The sequence below is a fragment of the Hyla sarda genome, chromosome 8 (genome assembly GCF_029499605.1).
Source record: "Hyla sarda isolate aHylSar1 chromosome 8, aHylSar1.hap1, whole genome shotgun sequence".
Classification (NCBI taxonomy): Eukaryota; Metazoa; Chordata; class Amphibia; order Anura; family Hylidae; genus Hyla; species Hyla sarda.
Window position 1 is genome coordinate 184,558,789 of NC_079196.1, and position 25,816 is coordinate 184,584,604.

Genomic DNA, 25,816 nt, shown 5'->3' on the forward strand with positions numbered 1-25,816 from the left:
GCTGGGGATGCTGGGGATTGTAGTTATGCAACAGCTGGAGACACACTGGTTTACTACTTAACTCAGTGTGCCTTCAGCTGTTGCAAAACCACAACTCTCAGCAGTCACCGACAGCCAACGGGCATGCTGGGAGTTGTAGTTATGCAACCACCAGATGCACCACTACAACTCCCAGCATGCACTTGAGCTGTTTGTGCAAGCTGGGAGTTGTAGTTACACAACAGCTGAAGGTACACTTTTCCATAGAAAGAATGTGCCTCCAGCTGTTGCAAAACTACAAGTCCCAGCATGCCCATAAGGCAGAAGAGGGGCAAAGCGGGTTGCGGGAGTGACATCCGCAGCAGGCGCCCGGATTGGTCGGCCGGTAATCCGGCCGACGAATCAGGGCGATCGTGAGGTGGCACCAGTGCCACCTCACTCCTGCAGGCTCTGGCTGTTCTGGGCCGTCTCTGACGGCCCCGATCAGCCAGTAATTCCGGGTCATCGGGTCACTGGAGACCCGATTGACCCGGAATCCGCCGCAGATCGCTGGACTGAATTGTCCAGCGATCTGCGGCAATCGCCGACATGGGGGGACATAATGACCCCCCTGGGCGATATGCCGGGATGCCTGCTGAACGATTTCAGCAGGCATCCGGCTCCGGCTCCCCTCCGGCTAGCGGTGGGGGCCGAAAATGCTCAGGGTGTATCCATACGCCCTCGGTCCTTAAGGACTTGGAAACGGGGGCGTATGGATACGCCCTATGTCCTTAAGGGGTTATAGGGAAGTTATCACAATGTTGCATGGTTATATATTTCATAAGGTTTAAAAAAGACAAGATTCCATCAAGTTTAACCTACAGTTTATCCCTATTTTAAAGTGTAACAAAAACGTTTTATATAATGATGATAATATAATTATATGTATATTTGTAATATACACTGGTTAAAAAATGTGTATATTTTTGTCCCTGCAGTTATTGTCTGTGTGACTCTGTGAAGAAACAGGGCTCTGTACACTGAGGACAAGCAGGGCTCTGTACACTGAGGAAAAGTAGGGCTCTGTACACTGAGGACAACAGGGCTCTGTATACTGAGGACAAGCAGGGCTCTGTGCACTGAGGAAAAGCAGGGCTCTGTGCACTGAGAACAAGCAGGGCTCTGTACACTGAGGAAAAGCAGGGCTCTGTACACTGAGGACAAGCAGGGCTCTGTGCACTGAGGACAAGCAGGGCTCTGTGCACTGAGAACAAGCAGGACTCTATACACTGAGGACAAGCAGGGCTCTGTGCACTAACAACAAGCAGGGCTCTGTGCACTGAGAACAAGCAGGGCTCTGTGCACTGAGGACAAGCAGGACTCTATACACTGAGGACAAGCAGGGCTCTGTGCACTAACAACAAGCATGGCTCTGTGCACTGAGAACAAGCAGGGCTATGTGCACTGAGGACAAGCAGGGCTCTGTGCACTGAGGACAAGTAGGGCTGTGTACACTGAGGGCAAGGAGGGCTCTGTACACTGAGGACAAGCAGGGCTCTGTACACTGAGGACAAGCAGGGCTCTATACACTGAGGACAAGCAGGGCTCTGTGCACTAAGTACAAGCAGGGTTCTTTGCACTGAGGACAAGCAGGGCTCTGTGCACTGAGGACAAGCAGGGCTGTGTACAGTGAGGACAAGTAGAGCTCTGTACACTGAGGACAAGCAGGGCTCTGTACACTGAGGACAAGCAGGGTTCTGTGCACTGAGGACAAGCTGGGTTCTGTGCACTGAGGACAAGCTGGGCTCTGTGCACTGAGGACAAGCAGGGCCCTGTACACTGAGGACAAGCAGGGCCCTGTACACTGAGGACAAGCTGTGCTCTGTGAACTGAGGACAAGCAGGGGCCTGTACACTGAGGACAAGCAGGGCTCTGTACACTGAGGTCAAGCAGGGCTCTGTGCAGTGAGGCTCTGTGACATGCCCCCAGCTCACACAGCAGGATGATTGACAAGCCAGGAGCCTGCACAGAGCCCTGCTTGTCCTGTCCACACTTCTTGTGTGGTCAGGACAAGCAGGACTAGCAATAGGGACAGCATTTTTTTCACCGAAAAATACACATTTTTTAACCAATGTGTATTATAAATATAATGGTATTATCTACATTAAATAAAAAGTTTTTGTTAACAACTAGAGATGAGCGAATCGAATCTAATGAATCCGAATTTGTTTCATGAAAAATTTGATTTGCGATGAATGCGAATATCTCCACGATTCTATCGAGTGAATCGCTTCATTAAACTCCATTTAGTGCAGTCCAGGCTCCAGGGCATCTAAAATGGCAGATGAACATGTGAAGACACGGGGCAAGGAATCCTGGGAAGGATGCAGCCTATCAGCAGCCAGTCGCCCCTGTGATGTCAAAGCCCTATATAATCGGCAGCCATATTGCGGCCATTCCCTTCATCCTTACACTGCAGAATGATAGATAGGGACAGACAGCGCTGTGTGTTACACAGAAAAGCTTTTTCCAGCAGCGATTAACCTCCTAGTCAAGTCAGCATTCTGTTGGAAAGAGAACAGTTTGTTTGTAACAGAAAAGCATTCTTACTGCAGTGATCCACCTCCCAGTCACTGTCTACAGCTTTCTATTATAGAGAGGATCAGAGAGCAGTGTGTTGCACAGAAGAACAGCAGTGATTCCGCTCAAGAACAAATCCTGCCTAGAAGCACTTATAGGGAAGGGAGTGAGATTGAAAAAGTGCAATTTTGGCTGTAGTACACAGCGACTGTGTGCTGCAGCACTGGTGTCTACTGCTGGTGTTGTGCCCAAAAACTTTTTTAAGCGTACCGTAGCACATTTTTCTGCCTTCATAAGTGCATACTACATAGGTACATCTAAGTGTCGTACCATTTTTTGCCAGATAAAGTCTCAAGGGCCTACATACCGTGAAAGGACAAACAAAAGTACTCACCGGCTGGTGTTGCACACAAAAACTTTTTTAAGCGTACTGTAGCACATTTTTCTGCCCTCATAAGTGCATACCACATACGTACATCTAAGTGTTGTACCATTTTGTTCCTGATAAAGTCTTAAGGGCCTAGATACTTTGAAAGGACAGACAAAAGTACTCACCGGCTGGTGTTGTAGACAAAAACTTTTTTAAGCATACTGTAGCGCATTTTTCTGCCCTCATAAGTGCATACCACATACGTACATCTAAGTGTTGTACCATTTTGTTCCTGACAAAGTCTTAAGGGCCTAGTTACTGCAAAAGGCCAGCCAAAAGTACACACCTTGTACACTGTTTTAAGTGTAGTGAAGCATATTGTTCCCCCTCTTATATATACACTAAGTATGTCAGGCCAGGACAGAGGCCTAAATTCATCAGGCACAGGCAGAGGTTGCAACAGACTAGGGGTGAGTGGCAGCAGGAGTCGCAGCGAGAGGCCTGATCTCCTGGTATCAGCTAGCGATCTTGTCTCAACCGGCAACCCATCTGCCGTCATGGCTTGGTTAACACGGTCATCCACTTCATCACAAGTGACATCTGATACCCCCAGTCAACAGTCGGTGGGTTTCTCAGACACAACACTCAGTTGATATGGCCCGGGAGCAGTCCCTGTCCTCCCATTGCCTCTGTCCAATGCTGTTACCTCTCATACAGAAGTATCTTATGCTGTGGGTTCAGCTCCACTATTCACTGAGGACGATCTAATAGAGGACAGTCAGTAGCTACTGCCCAGCCAAGAAGTGGAGGAGACATTCACTCCCTCCGCTAGGCAGGCGGGCAAGTAGTGAAGAGAAGAGTGATGTGGGAAGTGGTGTTGCCAGCATTCATCATCCTGAAGCAGACACTATTGAGGAACCTGAGGAGGACATCAGTGATGTGCAGACACTTGTTGATGATGATGAAGATGATCACAATCTGTAGCCGGGTGTAGTAGGGGCTTCATCATCATCAGGAGAAGAGGGTTGCAGGTTATCCGTGAGGCAGCAGCTGAGCCAGCAAGGAGGTAGCATGGTTGGCAGTCAGCATGGTGGCAGAAGTGGAAATTCTGGACCCAAACGTGCCAGGGGAGACCACTTGCTTCGCAGCAGCCTACCTTCGCCGGAGTTAGTGGAACAGGGGTTCCTGGATACGGTGGCAGTAGCAGTCAATTAGTGCGGACTGTTGGTGGGAAAATCAGCTACTCGGCGGTGTGGTAGTTTTTCATCAAGCATCCGGAGGAGGTTAACGTAGCCACATGCAAGATGTGTCAGAAGAAGGTGAAGTTTGGCCAGGGTCCCAATGTTGGCACCACGGCCCTGCGTCAACATGTGCTGTGCCACCATAAAGTGGCCTGGGAGAACCGCTGCTCCGATGTGGTGGTCCAGCCTGCTGCATCACCCAGTGGCACGCCGATCCCTCTTTCAGCCAGCCAAGGCTCCACCACCTCAGCCGAAGGGAGCTGTGTGTCAAATCCTACTTCTGTCACTCCAGATGCTCCTGCTCCTCCTACTTTTAGTCAGTCATTTCGCCAGCAATCCATCGGTGAAGCCATGTCTAAGAGACAACAGTATGCACCCACTCATCCAACGGCGCAGAAGCTGAATGTGCTCCTGTCTAAGTTGCTTGTGCTGCAGTCCCTCCATTTTCAAGTGGTGGACTCTGCACATTTTAGAGAACTGATGGCTTGTGCCGAGTGGAGGTGGACAGTCCCAAGCCATCATTTCTTTGCGAAGAAGGCAGTATCAGCCCTGCACAAATTTGTGAAAGAGAAGGTGGGCCAGTCCTTGAGCCTGTCGGTGTGTACCAAAGTGCACGGCAGCGCCAACGTCTGGAGCTGTAACTATGGTCAGGAACAATACATGTCCTTTACGGCCCACTGGGTGAATGTGGATCCTGCATCCACAACACCAGCTTGGACAGGTCATGCCGATTTCTCCTCCACGCTCTCAGGCCATTGTTCCTGTAACTGTGCGACTCCACCTCCTCATCTCCACCGTGTCCTCGGCCTCCACTGCACGGACGAGTCTCAGTGCCCCTTCAGCATACCATATGTGCAGGGCACAGTGGTGTTACGCTTTTCTTCACATGGGGAGGAACTTCTAAAAGTAATTCATAAAGAAATTGGAGCATGGTTTACTCCATGAAAACTGGAAATGGGAACCATGGTGACTGACAACGGGAAGAACATCTTGTCTGCGCTGCTACAAGGAAGGCTGAGCCATGCGCCCTGCATGGCACACGTGTTCAATCTGGTTGTCAAGCAGTTCCTGAAGTGTTCCCCTCCCCCCCCCCGTTTGCAAGACATCCTAACAATGGGAAGGAAACTTTGCATTCCCTTCAGCCACTCGTACACAGCAAAGCACACCCTCCCTGAGCTGCAGTGACAGAACAGTATCCCCCAACATAGTCTGATTTGCGACGTTGCCACACGTTGGAATTTCACCCTCCATATCTTGGACTGACTATACAAACAGAGAAAAGCCATCACCAATTTCTTGATGATCCAAGCGGATAGGGGTAACTTCAATGTCAACCAGTGGCAGCTCATACGTGACACCTGCCGTTTGTTCAGGCCCTTTGAGGAAGCCACATTATTAGTCAGTTGCCAGGATTACTGGATTAACTACATCATTCCACTGCTTCATTTCCTACATCACATGTTGGAAATGATGGCTGGTCAGGGCACTGGAGATGTGACTCCTACATCTCACGGTTACATGAGCCCTGTGGGGGCTGAACTGGAGAAGGAGGAGGAGGAGCGGGAGGGGCACAGTGGAGCACAGTTTAGGTTTCGTGAAATGGGCGTTTTTTCTAGTCATCTGACAGGAGAGGAGGAGCAGGAGCAGCCAGAGGAGCTAGAGGGTTATGAGGAAGGCGAGACAGAGGACCCAGACACACTGCGGCAGAATGCAGTGGAGATGGAGGCAGGGAGTCCCTCCGAGTCACTCGCACAAATGGCACGATGCATGCTCAGTTGCTTGCATAGTGACCGCCGAATTGTCACCATTCGGCCGCACGGGATGACTTCTGGCTCTCCACCTTATTGGAACCTTGCTTCCAACACAAAATGGGGGCCTTTTTTACACCCTCTGAGAGGGAGCACAAACTCATCTACAACAGATACATCCTACGTAGTCATTTGGCGCCATCGTCAATCCTTTCTCAGGTCTGACTCGGGGGGCCCTCTGCACTCACCTTCCACTGCCATGGCTGCTGGGGAGGGGTGGGGTGGCAGGAGCAGTACCAGCTCCATCAGCAGCAGTCTGAGTCTACAGTTGCTGTTGAGTACCTTTCTTCACCCACATAGTGAAGGAACTCATCATCAGCAGGTAGACCTGGAGCATGACCTGAACCAGCAGGTGGCGGCATACCTTGACATGCCCATGCCAACACACCTTGAAGATCCGCTGGACTTCTGGGCAGCCAAACTTGATTTGTGGCCGTTGTGAAGATGAATCAGGCATGGATCAGCCAGGATTTCCACCTACCAATGCCTGATGCATCAGGGTAGAGTGAGCATGGTGCCACACCAACACTTCACAAATATGGATAGTTCCAAACAGATTTAAGGCACTGCTCCCTAGTCACAAACATTCCTCTGCATCAGACTTTTTTTCACCCACCTTCATCACCGGGTACTGGTATTGCCACCCACCGTAGCACTCTGTCACAGAGTCATTTTTAGGACTCCTGATGCTGCTGCTGCCACCACCAGGCTGTCTCATTCTGCCACCCTATGTTCTCCTCAAGCTGCCGCCAACTCCAGGCTGTGCCATTCAGCCACTATATGGTCTCCTCATGATTCCACCACTTCCAGGCTGTATCATTTAGCCACTATATGGTTTCCTCTTGCTGCCGCAATCTCCAGTCTGTGTCATTCAGCCACTATATGATCTCCTCATGCTGCCGCCATCTCCACGCTGTGTCTTTCAGCCAGTATACGTTCTACTCAACTCCAGGCTGTGCCATTCAGCCACTATACGGTCTCCTCATGCTTCCGCCACCTCCAGGCTGTGACATTCTGCCACTATATGTTCTCCGCATGCTGTCGCCAACTCCAGGCTGTGCCATTCAGCCACTATATGTTCTCCTCATGCTTCCGCCACCTCCAGGCTGTGTCATTCAGCCACTGTATGGTTTACTCATGCTGCTGGGCCTGCGACATTACCTAAAAAAATTTATGGTAGCACATGCTACCATAAATCTTCAATTTAAATTTGAAAATTCATCTTTTAATCTTAGGGATTGTGAAGCCCTATTGTCTCCTCATGCTGCTGCCAGCTCCAGGCTGTGTCATTCTGCCACTATATGGTTTACTCATGCTGCTGGGCCAGGGACATTACCTAAAAAAAATTATGGCAGCACTAGCTACCATAAATCTTCAATTTAAATTTGAAAATTTATTTTTTAATCTTAGGGATTGTGAGGCCCTATGGTCTCCTCATGCTGCCGCCAACTCCAGGCTGTGTCATTCAGCCACTATATGGTCTCCGCTTGCTGCCGCCAATTCCAGGCTGTGTCATTCTGCCAGATTATGGTCTCCTCATGCTGCTGCCGCCTCTAGGCTCTGTCATTGTGCCGCCATGTGAATCCTTGTTAGATTGGATTTGGTGGTCAAGTAAACGCTGGGACATTAAACTTGGGAATCTAAAATTAATTTTAAATTTAAAAAAATCAATGTAATATTTTCAAGACTGAGGCCCTATGGTCGTTGACGTCATATTACCTGTGGAATTATCACAAGAATCCAAAGAAACAGCTTGGAGCAATAACAATGAACCATAACTGATTAAATGAAACATTTGCACTTTTACAGTCAGGGGGGGGGGGGGCCGATGAGAGGCAGTGGCTGGAACAGGTGGTATCTAACCAGAATGGGTAATCAAAACATTTAAATATATTCAAATTAAATTAAATACAAATTACATTAAAAATGTGCCACATACAGACGCTCTGCGGCAGTGATTCTAATAGAAATGCCTGTAATCTGCATGTCATTCTGAATAACAGTATTATTTCACTAACACAGCGCACTCCCTATGCGTGTTAGGACAAGGCAAAGTGTTCTACACCCCTATTGAGCCTCTCTGTAGGCCAGAAATAGCCATTTTTAATAGCGAATCGGCCAAATCGAATTTTTCAGAAATTCGCTCATCTCTATTAACGACAGGTACTCTTTAATATGCACAATTAAAATACTTTCCAACCACCAGGCATATAGATAGGATATACCATAAATGTATGATCAGTAAGATGCAAGAAGTCCAAGAAGTAGGACCTCCATAGATCAGTAAACTGAAGGGTCTTTTCCTCATCAGTGGAGGTCTCAGTGGTAATATCTGTACATTCATGCACATCTATAACATCTGCACTTTTTCAATACAAAAATAATATGAAGTAACTTCCAGTAACAAAGTGCTCTTTTGGTAACAACATTCTTTACACTTTTAGTTTGCCATGTGATGTTTGCCAACAATGATGGCAGAAATATCAACCATGTCTGAAGAACTATTACTACCACGTAATATTTCTGGATCATATACTCAGGAGAAAAAAAGTCTACATGTGTGGCCATACCAGCTGTCACTTACTTTTCCTAATAGCTCAACTTGCCGGTATAATGAGACTGTGTTTTAGCTTTGGACGTTAGCCTTAATATTAAAATGCAACAAAAACATAATTCTTTTCATCTAGAGACCACCCCCCCCCCCCCTTCTCCACAGCCGTAACCGTGAAATGTGCACCTATGATAATAGATGGCACTCTTGTAATTTTAGTCATAAAATTTTAATGACCTTGTTGACATGCCAGGTTGCCATGACCAATGCCTAACATCAGCTAGTGTTTGTTTAGAAAGGCACGGTTAGCAGGAAATAAGATGCAAAGCTGTCAATCACATTGAAACTCTATATAGTAAAGAGAAATTGTTGTGGGCAGAACTATTGACATAAGATGTTGATGTCGAAAATGTTAATATTAACCCCTTAAGGACTCAGGGTATTTCCATTCTTGCACTTTCGTTTTTTCCTCCTCACCTTTTAAAAATCATAACCCTTTCAATTTTGCACCTACAGACCCATATGATGGCTTGTTTTCTGCACCATCAATTGCACTTTGTAATGACATCAGTCATTTTACCAAAAAATCTACGACAAAACCAAAGAAAAAATTTTTGTGAGACAAAATTGAAAAAAAAAAAAACGCCATTTTGTGGGCTACCGTTTCTACAGAGTGCACTTTTCCGTAAAATTACACCTTATCTTTATTCTATAGGTCCATACGATTCAACTGATACCCGATTAATATAGGTTTGATTTTGTTTTACTTCTGGTGAAAATTATAACTGTTTGCACGAAAATTAGCATGTTTAAAAAGGTCCTCTTCTGACCCCTATAACTTTTTTATTTTTCCACATACCGGGCAGTATGAGGGCTCAGTTTTGCGCTGTGATCTGAACTTTTTATCGGGTATCATTTTTGTTTTGATGGGTCTTTTTGATTGCTTTTTATACACTTTTTATGTTATACAAAGTGACCAAAAATACGCAGTTTTGGACATTGGAATTTTTTTTACGAATACGCCATTGACCGTGCGGTTTATTTAACATTATAATTTTATTGTACGGACATTTATGCATGGGGCAATACTACATATGTTTATATTTATTTTTGTTTACATATTTTTTTTCTTTAATAGGAAAGGGGGGGGTGATTTAAACTTTTATGAGGGAAAAGTTTAAATCACATTTATTAAAGGAGTACTTCAGCGCAACATAACTTATCCCCTATTCAAAGGATAGGGGATAAGTTATAGATCATGGGGGGTCCAAGCACTGGGGCCCCCCGGGATCTCCTGGACGGGGCCGCGGCAGTATGCAGGAAGTGCAGTTTCATCCTACGCAGAAAGCCGTGGCAGACACGCCCCCTCCATGTATTACATGGAGGGGGATAAGTTATAGTGCACTTTAGATGTCCTTTAACTTTTTTTTACACATTTATAGCCCCCATAGGGGACTATGGGACTATAACATGCAATCTTCTGTTTGCATATACTGATCAATGCTCTGCCATAGCATAGCACTGATCAGTGTTATCGGTGCTCCATTGCTCCAGCCTGGATCTCAGGCATGGAGCAATCGAGCGATGATCGGATGCTGAGGAGGAAGGTGGGACCCTCCTCGGTTGTCCTCAGCTGATCAGGACACCGCGGTTTTACTAAACTGAGCTGCCAGTCAGCATTTTTTTTTTCACTTTAGACGCGGCAGTGAACTTTGATCGCCATGTTTAAGGGATCAATACTGGGCATCACTGCGCTCGGTGATGCCCGGTGTTAGCCACGGGTCCCGGCCATTGCTAAGTGCCAGGACCAACCCGCTATGAAGCGGGGTTAGCATGTGATCCTGCGTTATAGCACGGGAGCGGACGCAGGGCGTACAGTTACACCCTGGGTCATTAAGAGGTTAACTCATCGGTCGTTGGCTGTATAACAAGAAGGATTTGCAAAATAGCTCTCTGATGTCTCCTTTTAGAGGTCGCATTTCCTTCATGTCAATGTGTGACTCCATTTCTAATAAGATGCCTTACGACATAAGTGGGAATGGAAGCCAAGCTAGACAACTCTTGAGGGAGAGTTCACCATCTGTAGACAGCTGTTTCAGGGTTATAGCTCTCATCAGTACAGACCAGGATGCTGGTTGACTGCATAGAGCCATAATGTTTCTCCTTGAGGAGAGAGTCACAAAGATGTGTGGAGACTTATAGGCCATTTATGCTACACTAGGAATTATAGGAAGAAGGATATGCAAAGCAGCTCTCTAATACCACCTTTTAGATGTAGATTTTCCTTCACGTCAGTGAGCGATTCTAAGAAGCCTTAAAACATGACCGGGAATACCATCTTTTGGAGGTAGCTTTCCCAAGACTTCCTAATGGAATCAAGAGAATTAACAATGGAGCATGACTGACCTATAAGTCTCCACACTCTCATCAAGAAGAAGAATTTTCTTGTACTGTATAGGCTGCATTTACCTATATAGTGGGCTGCCATTGCAAAAAAAAACATATGTGTATGGTATGGTATAAATGTTTTCTTTGCATTGTGCCCAATGTCCTACATATTCCACAGTATGGATATACAATGGTATATGCCAAAGGTATACATCTGGGACCACTCCCAACATATATCTCCAATGCATAGTATACATGTGGCGTGGATTTAGCATTAGACTGAATTTATGGGGACAGATCCATTTGAAAATAGTTGTGAGGATGGAATATATAATGACTGAGGGCCCCCGGACCAACTAAGGGCCCCCGGACCAAATAAAGCAAGGGCCCCCAGCGAGACTCCACCCCTAGCCCCACCTCTGCCCCGCACCTATTCCCACCCAGTATGTATATGAATATTTGCCATAGAAAGGAAAAGGGGGTGCAGTGCACTTGAGGCTATGGTGTACTTTGAGGGATGGCAATGCCAATCACCTTAACTACACCAAACGCTTAAAAACACTGAACTATCCTCCTCCTTTTTATGCCAACTTGGGGACTCTGTCTGTGATACCCAGTTCAACTTAAAGGGGTACTCCGGGGAAAAACTTTTTTTTTAAATCAACTGGTGACAGAAAGTTAAACAATAAAGTAAGTAAATTACTTCTATTAAAAATTCTTAATCCTTCCAGTACTTATTAGTGGCTGTATACTACAGAAGAAATTCTTTTCTATTTAGATTTCTTTTCTGTCACGACCACAGTGCTCTCTGCTGACACCTCTGTCCATTTTATGAAATGTCGTGAGCAGCATATGTTTTCTATGGGAAATTTCTCCTGCTCTGGACAGTTCCTAAAATGGACAGAGGTGTCATCAGAGAGCACTGTGGCCGTGACAGAAAAGAAATCCAAAAATAAAAGAATTTCCTCTGTACTATACAGCCACTAATAAGTACTGGAAAGATTCAAATGTGTTAATAGAAGTAATTTACAAATCTGTTTAACTTTCTGGCATCAGTTGATTAAATAAAAAAAAAGTTTTCCACCAGAGTACCTGTCTTTCACCGCTCACGACATGATAGAAAAGTCAGATATATAAGTCATATCTCTGACTGTGACATCATATAGTGAGTGGTGAAAGGCAGGTAGAAAATTGCAACTAGTCCATTCATAAGCCACACACTTATGCCCCCTGCTTGGGTGAGGCTGAGGCCTCTTAGATTAATTACCGAAATAGCACAGCAGCACAGAGTATTTCTGGATACTCTGCCTCACTACAGTTCCTACCAGAAATACTCTGTGCTGCAGGGAAGCCTACTCCATCTTCTTCTTGCCTTTCACCGCCCCCTACATGATGGCACAGTCAGATGTATAAATTATATTTCACATATAACATATCTCAGACTGTGCCATGATGTAGGGAGCGGTGAAAGGCAGGTAGAAGATACATACAACCATAGGCGTGCGCAGCCTATTGCATTAGGGTGTGCACCCTAAAGCACAAACTCACGCTGCGCGCGTGCATATATATATATATATGTATATATATACGCACACAGTTAGTATAGTTCCCCCACATTAGGTGCAGTATAGTTCCCCCACATTAGGTGCAGTATAAGTGCCGCCACATTAGGTGCAGTATAGTTCCCCCACATTAGGTTGGCAGTATAAGTCCCTGCACATTAGGTTGGCAGTACAGTTCCCCCACATTAGGTTTGCAATACAGTTGGGGGAACTGTATTGCAAACCTAATGTGGGGGAACATTAGGTTGGCAGTACAGTTCCCCCACATTAGGTGCAGTTCAGTTCCCCCACATTAGGTGCCACCTAATGTGGGGGAACTGTACTGCACCTAATGTGGGGGAACTGTACTGCACCTAATGAAGGGGAACTGTACTGCACCTAATGAGGGGGAACTGTACTGCACCTAATGTGGGGGAACTGTACTGCACCTAATGTGGGGGAACTGTACTGCACCTAATGTGGGGGAACTGTACTGCACCAGTACAGTTCCCCTACATTAAGTGCAGTACAGTTCCCCCACATTATGTGCAGAACAGTTCCCCTACATTAGGTGCAGAACAGTCCCCCTACATTAGGTGCAGTATAGTTCCCCACATTAGGTGCAGTATAGTTCCCCCACATTAGGTGCAGTATAGTTCCCCACATTAGGTGCAGTATAGTTCCCCACATTAGGTGCAGTATAGTTCCCCCACATTAGGTGCAGTATAGTTCCCCCACATTAGGTTGGCAGTATAGTTCCCCCACATTAGGTGCAGTATAGTTCCCCCACATTAGGTGCAGTATAAGTCCCCGCACATGAGGTGCAGTATAAGTCCCTGCACATTAGGTTGGCAGTACAGTTCCCCCACATTAGGTTGGCAGTACAGTTCCCCCACATTAGGTTGGCAGTACAGTTCCCCCACATTAGGTTGGCAGTACAGTTCCCCCACATTAGGTGCCACCTAATGTGGGGGAACTGTACTACACCTAATGTGGGGGAACTGTACTGCACCTAATGAAGGGGAACTGTACTGCACCTAATGAAGGGGAACTGTACTGCACCTAATGTGGGGGAACTGTACTGCACCTAATGTGGGGGAACTGTACTGCACCTAATGTGGGGGAACTGTACTGCACCAGTACAGTTCCCCTACATTAAGTGCAGTACAGTTCCCCCACATTAGGTGTAGTATAGTTCACCACATTATGTGCAGTACAGTTCCCCTACATTAGGTGCAGTATAGTTCCCTCACAGTAGGTGCAGTATAGTTCCCCCACATTAGGTGCAGTATAGTTCCCCCACATTAGGTTGGCAGTATAGTTGCCCACATTAGGTGCAGTATAGTTCCCCCACATTAGGTGCAGTATAGTTCCCCCACATTAGGTGCAGTATAGTTCCCCCACATTAGGTGCAGTATAGTTCCCCCACATTAGGTGCAGTATACTTCCCCCACATTAGGTGCAGTACAGTTTCCCCACATTAGGTTGGCAGTATAGTTCCCCACATTAGGTTGGCAGTATAGTTCCCCCACATTAGGTGCAGTATAGTTCCCCCCACATTAGGTGCAGTACAGTTCCCCCACATTAGGTGCAGTACAGTTCCCCCACATTAGGTGCAGTACAGTTCCCCCACATTAGGTGCAGCACAGTTCCCCCACATTAGGCTGGCAGTATAGTTCCCCCACATTAGGTGCAGTATAGTTCCCACATTAGGTGCAGTATGTTCCCCCACATTAGGTGCGGTATAATTCGCCACATTAGGTGCAGTACAGTTCCCTACAAAAGCAAAATAGACATGGAGGCGACCAGCATCTGGGGGTGCTACCTTCCCACTGGCAGGAAGAGGGGGTTAATTTGAGGGTACTACCTTCTTACTGGGGGGGGTTAATCTGGGGGTACTACCATTCTACTGGGGGGGAGGGGGTTAATCTGGGGGTACTACCTGCCTACTCGGGGCCCCAGATTAACCCCCCCCCCCCCCCCCGGTAGACCGGTAGTACCGAAGATTAACCCCCTCCCCCCAGCAGGCAGGTAGTACCCCCAGATTAACCCTCTCCCCTCAGCAGGCAGGTAGTAACCCCCAGATTAACCCTCTCCCCTCAGCAGGCAGGTAGTAACCCCCAGATTAACCCCCTCCCTCCAGCAGGCAGGTAGTACCCCCAGATTAAACCCCCCCAGTAGGATGGTAGTACCCCCCAGTTTAACCCCCTCTCCCCCCCCTGTAGGAATGCAGTACCCCCCCAGATTAACCCTATCCCCCCACCCTGTTAGAAGGTAGTACCCCCCTGATGACCTCCCCCCCTGTAGGATGGTAGTACCCCCCAGTTTAACCCCCTCTCCCCCCCTGTAGGAATGCAGTACCACCCAGATTAACCCTATCCCCCCACCCTGTTAGAAGGTAGTACTCCCCTGATGACCCCCTCCCCCCCAGTAGGATGGTAGTACCCCCCAGTTTAACCCCCTCTCCCCCCCTGTAGGAATGCAGTACCCCCCAGATTAACCCTATCCCCCCACCCTGTTAGAAGGTAGTACCCCCCTGATGACCCCCTCCCCCCCCCATTAGGATGGTAGTACACCCCAGTTTAACCCCCTCTCCCCCCCTGTAGGAATGCAGTACCCCCCAGATTAACCCTATCCCCCCACCCTGTTAGAAGGTAGTACTCCCCTGATGACCCCCTCCCCCCCAGTAGGATGGTAGTACCCCCCAGTTTAACCCCCTCTCCCCCCCCTGTAGGAATGCAGTACCCCCCAGATTAACCCTATCCCCCCACCCTGTTAGAAGGTAGTACCCCCCTGATGACCCCCCCCCCCCCCCAGTAGGATGGTAGTACACCCCAGTTTAACCCCCTCTCCCCCCCTGTAGGAATGCAGTACCCCCCAGATTAACCCTATCCCCCCCCACCCTGTTAGAAGGTAGTACCCCCCTGATGACCCCCCCCAGTAGGATGGTAGTACCCCCCAGTTTAACCCCCTCTCCCCCCTGTAGGAATGCAGTACCCCCCAGATTAACCCTATCCCCCCACCCTGTTAGAAGGTAGTACTCCCCTGATGACCCCCTCCCCCCCAGTAGGATGGTAGTACCCCCCAGTTTAACCCCCTCTCCCCCCCCTGTAGGAATGCAGTACCCCCCAGATTAACCCTATCCCCCCACCCTGTTAGAAGGTAGTACCCCCCTGATGACCCCCTCCCCCCCCAGTAGGATGGTAGTACCCCCCAGTTTAACCCCCTCTCCCCCCCTGCAGGAATGCAGTACCCCCCAGATTAACCCTATCTCCCCCCCCCTGTAGGAAGATAGTACAGTGCCCCAGATTAACCCCCTCCCCCCAGACCCAGTAGGCAGATTGAAATAACATTCACTCACTTAGCGCGGTAATCCTGCGAGCCGCGTACCGTCACGTCAAGCTCTGGCGCCGGTGTCCTTGAATACAGTGTGACGTCCTGATGGTCATGTGACGGCAGTAACGCGCCGTCACATGACCGGACCAACTGAAGGTGAGCCAGAGCGGAGCGGGGCACAAACAGGAGCAGGAGGCAGCGCTGTGCGGACAGGCGCACCGCACAGCGGGGGGGGGGGGGGTCTGGGCTGGTGAAGGACGGTCGGGCACAGATGGGGGGTGCTGCGGAGCGTCTTGGTGTCACCCGGTGCGGGCCGCACCGCCACTGGATTAGGGTGTGCCTGGGCACACCCGGCACACCCCGTGCGCACGCCTATGCATACAACTAACTATACAATTCATAAGCCACCCACCTGGCCAGGCTGGCCTGTTTTTGGGTCCATGCAGATGTCCACTGGGAAAGCTTGCAGAGAGATCAGGGCACTTGTTCACCAGGGCTCTGTACACTGAGGACATGCAGGGCTCTGTACACTGAGGACAAGCAGGGCTCTGTACACTGAGGACAAGCAGGGCTCTGTACACTGAGGACAAGCGGGGATCTGTACACTGAGGACAAGCGGGGATCTGTACACTGAGGACAAGCAGGGATCTGTACACTGAGGACAATCGGGGATCTGTACACTGAGGACAAGCAGGGATCTGTACACTGAGAACAAGCAGGGCTCTGTACACTGAGGACAAGCAGGGCTCTGTACACCGAGGACAAGCAGGGCTCTGTACACTGAGGACAAGCAGGGCTCTGTGCACTATGGACAAGCGGGTATCTGTACACTGAGGACAAGCGGGGATCTGTACACTGAGAACAAGCAGGGCTCTGTACACTGAGGACAAGCAGGGCTCTGTTCACTGAGAACAAGCAGGGCTCTGTACACTGAGGACAAGCAGGGCTCTGTGCACTGAGGACAAGCAGGGCTCTGTACACCAAGGACAAGCGGGGCTCTGTACACTGAGGACAAGCAGGGCTGTAAGCGTGCCTATAGTTTAATGCAGCGCTCGGGCCATTGGCTCCCAGCCCTGTAAATCACTCTCGTGGCCGGCCCACATTATGCAGGTGCCGACAAGAGGCCCGGGCTTCCGTCCTCTGCGCTCCGGCACATGAATGACGTCATCATCATGCGCCAGAGCACATACCAGAGAAGAAGGCAGAAAAGAAGAGGCCATGGACCGCACTGGAGGCCAGGTAAATGTTTTTTTTCCTTTCTATTGTTACCTAAGGAGGCTACATATTGCTACCTAAGGGGGCTACTTATTTCAACCTAAGGGGGCTACATATTCCTACCTAAGGGGGCTACATATTCCTCCCTAATGGGGCAACTTATTCTACCTAAGGGGGCTACTTATTTCTACCAAAGGGGGCTACATATTCCTACCTAAGAGGACTACAGATTTTTACCTAAGGGGGCTACTTATTCTTACCTAAGGGGACTACTTATTCCTACCTAATGGGCTACTGATAACTACCTAAGGGGGCTACTGATTACTGCCTAAGGGGTCTACTACTATTAATACCTAAGGGGCTGCTGGCTATTACTACCTATGGGGTTTACGGATTAATACCTATGGGGGCTACTGATTACTACCTAACTGACTACTGTTATTACAACCTAAGGGGGTGCTGCTGGTTATTACTACCTATGGGGGTTACTGATTACTACCTTTGGGGGCTACTGATTACTACCTAAGGGGGCTACTGAATACTACCCAAATGACTACTGTTATTACTACCTAAGGGGGTGCTGCTGGTTATTACTACCTATGGGGGTTACTGATTACTACCTAAGGGGGCTACTGATTACTACCTAACTGACTACTGTTATTACAACCTAAGGGGGTGCTGCTGGTTACTACTACCTATGGGGGTTACTGATTACTACCTTTGGGGGCTACTGATTACTACCTAAGGGGGCTACTGAATACTACCCAAATGACTACTGTTATTACTACCTAAGGGGGTGCTGCTGGTTATTACTACCTATGGGGGCTGCTGATTACTACCTAAGGGGACTACTGATTACTACCTAAAGGGGCTTCTAATTACCACCTAAGGGGGCTACTGCTATTACTACCTAAGGGGGCTGCTTCTATGACTACCTCAGGGGGCTGCTTCTATTACTACCTAAAAGGGGCTACCACTACTATTATTTAAAGGGGGCTGCTGCTAACACCAACCTAAAGGGGGTTTGCTGCTACTACTACCTAAAGAGGAGCGGGATACTACTGTATGTGAGGGGCTGCAACTATGTACAGGGAGTAACCCCTACTTATAGAGGGCTGTACCTGCATACAGGGAGTAACTATCTACAAGGGGCAGCTATCTACACAAGGACCTACCTAAAGGTGGTACCTACCTACTCTGGGCACCTGTGTAATGAGTAAAACTATGTGAAGGGACCTGTCTACTTTCTGGAGTGACCTAACTACCTAATGAGTAAGGGATGGACCTAGCTACTCTTCCCCAACCCACTTATATAGCCACTCTATTATTACTGTATGGAGCGTTATAGGTGCAGGAAAAGTGAGGAGCCTAAAATGTTTGTCTGGCAGGTTCTGAGGAGACAGGTGAGGGGGGGCAGGCCTTGAGCTGTGTAAGGGGCTCCAACATTTCTGATGGCAGCCCTGTTTGTGCGCCACACTTGGTAATCTATGCCAGGTACAAGTCAGACATTTATTTGCTAAGCTGTTGCCTAGCAACTAGTGTGATATACAGTGGTTGGCAATATCATACCCCAAAGGTTATGAAGCAGCAGGGACATGCACAGATATTTTGAAGGGCATGGGCTCAAGTAAAAAAAAAAAAGGGCACTTTTCATAAAAATAAAAAAAAAGTTAGTAAAAGCTTTACATATGCTAAAGTGGAACTATGGTACAGAACATCTTATCCTCCCCTATTTATATCGCAGGGGGTCCGACCTCTGGGACCCCCTGGTATTCCCCGCCTGACAGCCCGGCTCCCCCCATGCATTAAATGACCTCGCCTCCGTGCATGAATTACTGTCGACCACCACACGAAGCAGTGGCAAACACCCCCCTCTATATATCTGTATGGGAGAACTGGAGATACACCGTTCATGTATCACCAGTTTTCCCATAGAGATATATAGAGTGGTGTGTCAGCCACTGTTTCGTGCGGTGGTCGCCAGTAATTCGTGCACGGTGCTGAGGTCACTCTGTACATGAGAAGAGCCAGTGTGGAGGGCAGGAGAGAGTGGGGGTCCCAGCAGTTGGCCCCAATGGATAGGGGATAAGATGTTCTGTATCGTAGTTTCACTTTAAGACAACACAATTTCTGAGGTAGGGGCCTCTGGTTGTAATATCAGCTGCATCACCCCATGTAGATCCTGATCAGCCTCCCAAAACCCACTGCCGGACATTGGCGTGATCACTGAGGTCTGGCATTAACTGTGAGTCCTGGCTGCTGAGAGCAGCCATTACTCCTCAGGTTTGAAGTGAGTTTATCTCCAGATCTCGCTTTAAAGTCCTGTAGGGTCCTCTAGGTGTTCAAAAAAGATATGCATGCATAATAACAATGAACTATATAACATAAATTAGAAATATAGACTGAAAGCTGTAGTACTATCACTTCACATTTGACTGGTTACACTGTCATGAACGTGGATGTTGTGCTACCCGGACTTTGGCAGTGCTGTACATACAGAAAATAAAAAAGGGCATTAAAGGGGCAGGTGCAGAAAAGGGCAGGGGCTCAAGCTCCTTTGAAGCCTATGTGTGCGCGTCCCAGTGAGGCAGTGTCACTATAGAATGGCTGGAGAAGAGAATTAATGATGTACCACTATAAGCCATCTGGATCCTCCCTGCTCAGACCATTAGGCACCAGGGCTGGGGCTGACATTTCTAATTCTTCAATGAAATCACATCCTAGACACATGGAGGGAAATAGAATATTTTGGACTTACCTTGCGTTGACGTCTCATGTCGGAGTGTTTGCCGCACTAAATGTGATAGTTCCTGGCTTGGACATTTCATAGCAGTATAATATGCTGCAATCCGTATTTCTTCTGTCTCCTCTAGGTCCTGATACAGCTGATACAATATGTATCTCTGTCATACAAACAGAACAAAATCAAGTTGTGATGTGTGCATTTATTAATGGAAGAAAAAACTGGAAATTACTATTGTTAAAACAAGTTTTCGATGTCAGTATATTCAACATACATTTTTATGCATTACAGTTTTTATATATACGGTTGTTTGAAAACATCAGTAATCCACAGTCCAAACTATTTTAAACATCGTTTTTCAATACAACTGTATGTATACCAACCATATTATATATTTCAATGTAATTTTTTTAATGTTCTATAATGTCAGATTCATGCAAATGTATAGCATGCAGTTACATAGATCTGACTATACATTTGGCAAGACCCTTTACAACATTGATGGTGTTGGTACTGATTATTGTATAGGATTTTGCTTCGGAACTTAAAAAACTTAATAGGGGAGAATTATTAAAACCTGTGCAGAGCAAAAGTGGTGCTGCTTCTGTTTTACTCTACACAGGTTTTGATAAATCTCTCCCAATGTTTGTATGTGTGTATGTTCCAGCATCACTTCCAAACAGCTGGAGATATTTTGATAAAATTGGTACACGTTACTAATATGTCAACTAAAAATATAGGATAGTTAAATTAAAGGGGTTTTCTGCATGCACTGCTTCCGGAGCTCCGCTCCTCAGCATCCGGGAGTTTATTGTTCCGAACGCTGTGTGCGGGCTTCTGTGTTCAGGGCCGCCCCCTCATGATGTCACACCCGCCCCCTCGTGATGTCATGCCAGCCCCTTCAACGAAATTCTATGGGAAGGGGGCGCGACGGCGTCGCGCCCCCTTCCCATAGACTTTCGTTGAGGGGGCGGGCGTGACATCACGAGGGGGCGGGCGTGATGTCAAGAGGGGTGGCCCTGAACATGGAAGCCCACACACAGCATTCGGAACAATAAACTTCCGGACGCTGGGGAGTGGAGCTCCAAAAGAAGGGCAGCGGAGTACCCCTTTAATCCTAACCCCATTTGCAAGGACGGGGTTTCTGTCTAAAGTCCCATGCAAGTCTATTAGACTTCCGGTACCTTACTCTACAAGCTCCACGCTGCATCTCCTGGTGAGTGTGATGGTCCAGCTTGCAAGCCACTCTGCTTCTATTTTTTTACCTTTTTTTGTTTCAGCTCAAGGTCTAAAACACCATTTTTGGCCGATAATCCCACAGTAAAAGTCCTTTAACCTGAATCTCTTCATTAAAGCTCAGCATCACCTTACTCCACAACCTTGGCATCTCTGGGTAAATGTGTTGGTCCGACTTGCAAGCCACAACCCCTCAAACAAGCCAGGACCCCCACAGAGCCAATCCCCCTTTTATTTTCGGCATACAATCTCTTCATCATAGCTCAGCCCTACATACTGACAGGATATGAGGTCGCCACATGAGGACGGGATATCATATTGGAATATGAGGATGGGATATAAGGACAGAATATGAGGTCGGGATATGAGGAAGGGATATCAGGACAGGATATGAGGACAGGATATGAGGTTGGGATATGAGGACAGGATATGAGGGTGGCTAAAAAAGGACAGAATATGAGGATGGGATATGAGGATGGGATATGAGGAAGGGATAAGAGGACAGGATATGAGGTTGGGATATGAGGACAGGATAAGAGGGTGGCATATAAGGACAGAATATGAGGATGGGATATGAGGATGGGATATGAGGAAGGGATATAAGGGCAGGCTATGAGGACGGGATATGAGGACAGGATATAAGGTCGCCACATGAGGACGGGATATCATATTGGAATATGAGGATGGGATATAAGGACAGAATATGAGGTCGGGATATGAGGAAGGGATATGAGGACAGGATATGAGGACAGGATATGAGGTTGGGATATGAGGACAGGATAAGAGGGTGGCATATAAGGACAGAATATGAGGATGGGATATGAGGATGGGATATGAGGAAGGGATATAAGGGCAGGCTATGAGGACGGGATATGAGGACAGGATATGAGGTTGGGATATGAGGACAGGAGCATCATTGTTTGTTTTCCTCTCCCAGAGGGTTTAGGTAGGAACACCGGGCAACGTCTCATATAAAAGGCTATTCTCATATAAAATCTTGTCATACATAATAATATCATACACTTTTACTTGCTGCTTTACTGTCATTTAAAACAAGGGTTTGTGACTTTTTTTTTTTTTACCTCAGAACATTGGCATAATCTTTGAAACATTAACCTCATTGTGTACTGTGGTAAGGGAACCTGTGTCTGTTTCATGCTGTCGATGGTTGAGCAGCATGAAACAACTGACAGGTTGCTTTTTTTTTTGCAAATTAAAATTAAAATTAAAACTTTATTAAGGAAAGAAAAACTTAAATGAGGTTAAAAGAAGAATATTTGAGCATACCCTGTTAAATAATGAAGACTAGTCTCTCAATACAGAGCTCCATCAATGATTCCAAGAAGTGTACATCTACAGTGTATATCATTACATTGATGGGCAATTGATATAGAGGGATACCATATAAAGAGTATTTTTTCCTTGATGGTAGCATTGCTGGGGAATTATTCTTTTTTCAAGGTCTTTCCATAGATTACTGGTAAAGAACATTCATAGGATTATTTGTCCCCAATAAAAAGACCAGCGATCAGCCGTAAAACAAGAAAAATCATGTTGACCCATCTAAAAGGGTTCTTACAGACAGGGATTTAATGGAAAACCCCTATATATAACTTTACTGTATGTGTGCAGGCAAACTACTGGGGAAAGTACTGTGAAGACTTCCATACAAATCCTCTCCTCTGTTTACTGCTGACTAAAAGGTCTTAGAAAACTCGACAAAAATATTCACTTATTCACTGAAGCAGAATAGATACAGCAACCAATGATGATGAGAATGACGGGTCAGTAGATTTCAGTATTCAAATCTCCTCTTCCAAAAAGGAGATAGGACACCCTGCCATCTTTTTGCTTTTTGTTTTGCATGGAGAATATTCAAAGCATTTCCAGCTGTGAAACCTTCAGTGATATCTTTCTATAAGGTCATAAGGTGATATGAGAGGACAGCGCCATGTGGAGATTTCCTGCTGGCACATCTCTACCACGATTCCTCAGCATGCCTTATGGTCTCTAACTTTGTTCCAATAAAATTCTTTGATCTGATTTTTGTTTTTATACTCTGCTGGATACTGTGTCTAAAACAAGATTTGGGGTCAATTAACTCTTCATTGGATAACCATGATTCCAAATATCTGCATCTTCCTTAAAGAAGAACCTCAAATCAGCAGAGCAAATGTCCGATAAAGAATTTGCACATATACGGACAGAAATAGGTATGCAGGCATCTGGTTGGCTGCCCTTAATAATATAATGCTAGAAAACTTAATGGGGGAATTGATCATTATATATACAGGTTTTCTTTTTGTGTACAATCATTTCTAATTATTGTGCAAATGCAGTATTTGCACAATTTTTTTTTTTTACTTTTTCGCTTCTACACCTTTTCGCTTCAAACTCCTTAGGACAAGTATAATTTGACTTTTGCAGTGGGAGCTCATATATCAATTGTGAAAAATTTAAATTTTCACTAAAGTTTTGAGCAATCTCACTCCTGCCTGGACCACACTATTTAAAGGAAAACGGTCAGCTTGCTCCCCCCGCACTAACCAGCGATACTGGCTGCGGGGGACGCTGATCAGTTTGATGCTTACTGTGCCCGGATCCGCCCGGCAGTTCGGACGATATCTTCGTTTTTTCCCTATATGCTAATTAAGTGCTCACTGGTCCAGACGGTGTTAACTGGCACTCTGATGTCACCGCCGCCCAGCTCATCAATATTCCTTCCCTCCCTCCGCCTCTCCATCTTCTCCCCGCTCTGTAATAAAGAGGGAGAGGTGGAGGGAGGGGAGGAATATTGATGAGCTGGGCGGCGCTGCGGCCGGCGGTGGTGACGTCAGAGTGCCAGTTACCCCGCCTGTGCCAGTTAGCACCTAATTAGCATATAGGGAAAAAACGAAGGGCACAGTAAGCATCAAACTGTTCAGCGTCCCCCCAGCCAGTACCGCTGGTTAGTGCGGGGGGAGCAAGCTGACAGTTTTCCTTTAAGAACGTGCGCCTTTTTGATAAATTTGGCACAAAGGACGTACATACAAGCACATGGCGAAATAATAACTTAATTTACACCTACAATGATAAATTCCCTCCAATGACTCTAAACTAAGTCACTGATTGTGAAAAGGGTCATGTATCAAGGTCCTGTATGTATATATATATATATATATATATATATATATATATATATATATATACACACACATATATTGCATTTATGTATATGGCTTTACGAGCTAGCAATCCAGTGGGTGTTTTGTGGGTACGGTTAGGACTTAGTTTTTTTTAGGAACACAGTTTACACACTGAATTATGACATGTGACTTTTGCAAAAGTTACAGATATGTGTCAGTACAAAGTGCAAACAACCACACTGGGCTGACTGACAACTGCGCTCCACATTAGCCACATCAACAAAAGTGTAAAATTTCACAAAAGCTTACATTAGCGGAGCAGGGAATCCTCCTGAATGCATCCACAGCGGCCAGTCTAGTGCTGTCAGGGTTGGTTTTTAAGAGTGCACACCATCTAAGTGCAGGTATCAGGGAACTTCCAGCCACTCCAGCATTTCCAATAGCTTTTAAAAAACCCTGCACCTAGACAAAAAGAGAACACACAAAAAAAAAAATCTAATTACTGTTGGAGAATAAATGTCATGAAGATTTTTACATAGCAAAAGTGAATACATCTGATTTCATTATCCCAATACATAAAGTACACAGCCAGTCTTCTTTGATTTATATTGGACATTTATAATGATATCACTGCGTACCTGATGTAATTCCTCGGGCTCTTGTGCAGAACAGTTGTTTCCCAGGCGTTCTTGCAAGATATTCATTACATTTTTTACTTCCAGAACCTCATGACACCCTCCATTGATCAAGCAGAAGTGATGTACCATGGAGGTGATGGCTAGGTATACACTTAGCCCCGCTCGTGGGTCTTGCAGCAATGGCTGAAATACACAATATATTTCTTGTATTGCTAATAAAAAAAAGCATTCAAACAAAAAGTACTTTCTTCCCAAGTGGTATAAGTCGTATACTATTAGGCGAATAAATCTTTCTTTGATGTAGCCATGTATATGACTGAACAATATCTGCTCTAGACCTCCTTTTACCCATTGTTAAGACCTCTACTTCTTCATTGATTAGGACGTATCTGAAGTACCTCTTGAGGACCCTCTGTTTTACTCCATCATTGTTAAGTGGGTAATACTTGAAGGAATTCTAAAGGATCTTGGTTGAGACCACCATCGAAGGTCTGGCTATCCCTGACAGGTGGATAAGTGATGCCTGGGTAGTAATATATATTCCGGCTCAGTTACAGGGTGGATTTAGGAATAAATTCCTTAAGCATTCAGGCTATTTTGGTTCTTTACGACAAAGCAATTTTTGGGGTACATATAAACTTTTTAGAGGGGAGATAGGTAGAAAACAACAAAAATGTTGTCATTATTTTTGGGGTTTTGTCTTCACATTAATAACCATGCACTGTAAGAAGTGAAGGCTGTTTTTGTGGGAAAAGTGGTGATTGATTTTAAAATGGGATGTCTTACTAGCTCAAATACAGGTAGGTGTGATGGTCAGGTGTACACATTCTTCGGCCATATAGTGCATATATAAGGTGACATTGGTGCTCCATTCCTGTACAACCAATAGTTCCCTTTAAATAATCCCTTAAAATGTATAAAATGTCAGTGATGCAGCAGGTAATGTGAAGCAGCCTGGATTCATTCTGAACATAATCAAATGGAAAATTCTTCTGAACAACTGTATAGAATTATTTTCAGCTGTCCCAACTCATACTGCTGACTTTGGGAGAATTTGCATTGTAACAAACACAAGATGTCAAATGC

General features: G+C 46.4%; 1 protein-coding gene across 5 annotated transcripts in view; it reads right to left on the reverse strand.

The window, feature by feature from the left end:
* Positions 1–25,816, reverse strand: part of LOC130283871 (uncharacterized) — a 417,906-nt gene that overhangs the window by 289,974 nt on the left and 102,116 nt on the right. For 4 of the 5 annotated variants that reach the window (XM_056533499.1, XM_056533498.1, XM_056533496.1 and 1 more), the window contains exons 11-13: positions 24,731–24,913; positions 24,402–24,554; positions 19,747–19,891 (exon numbers count right to left, since the gene is read on the reverse strand). In XM_056533499.1, coding sequence (XP_056389474.1) covers positions 19,747–19,891; positions 24,402–24,554; positions 24,731–24,913 — 481 coding nt within the window. Of the gene's footprint in view, positions 1–16,185; positions 16,309–19,746; positions 19,892–24,401; positions 24,555–24,730; positions 24,914–25,816 lie in introns of those variants that run through there. The other variant, XM_056533500.1, reaches the window with a different exon arrangement.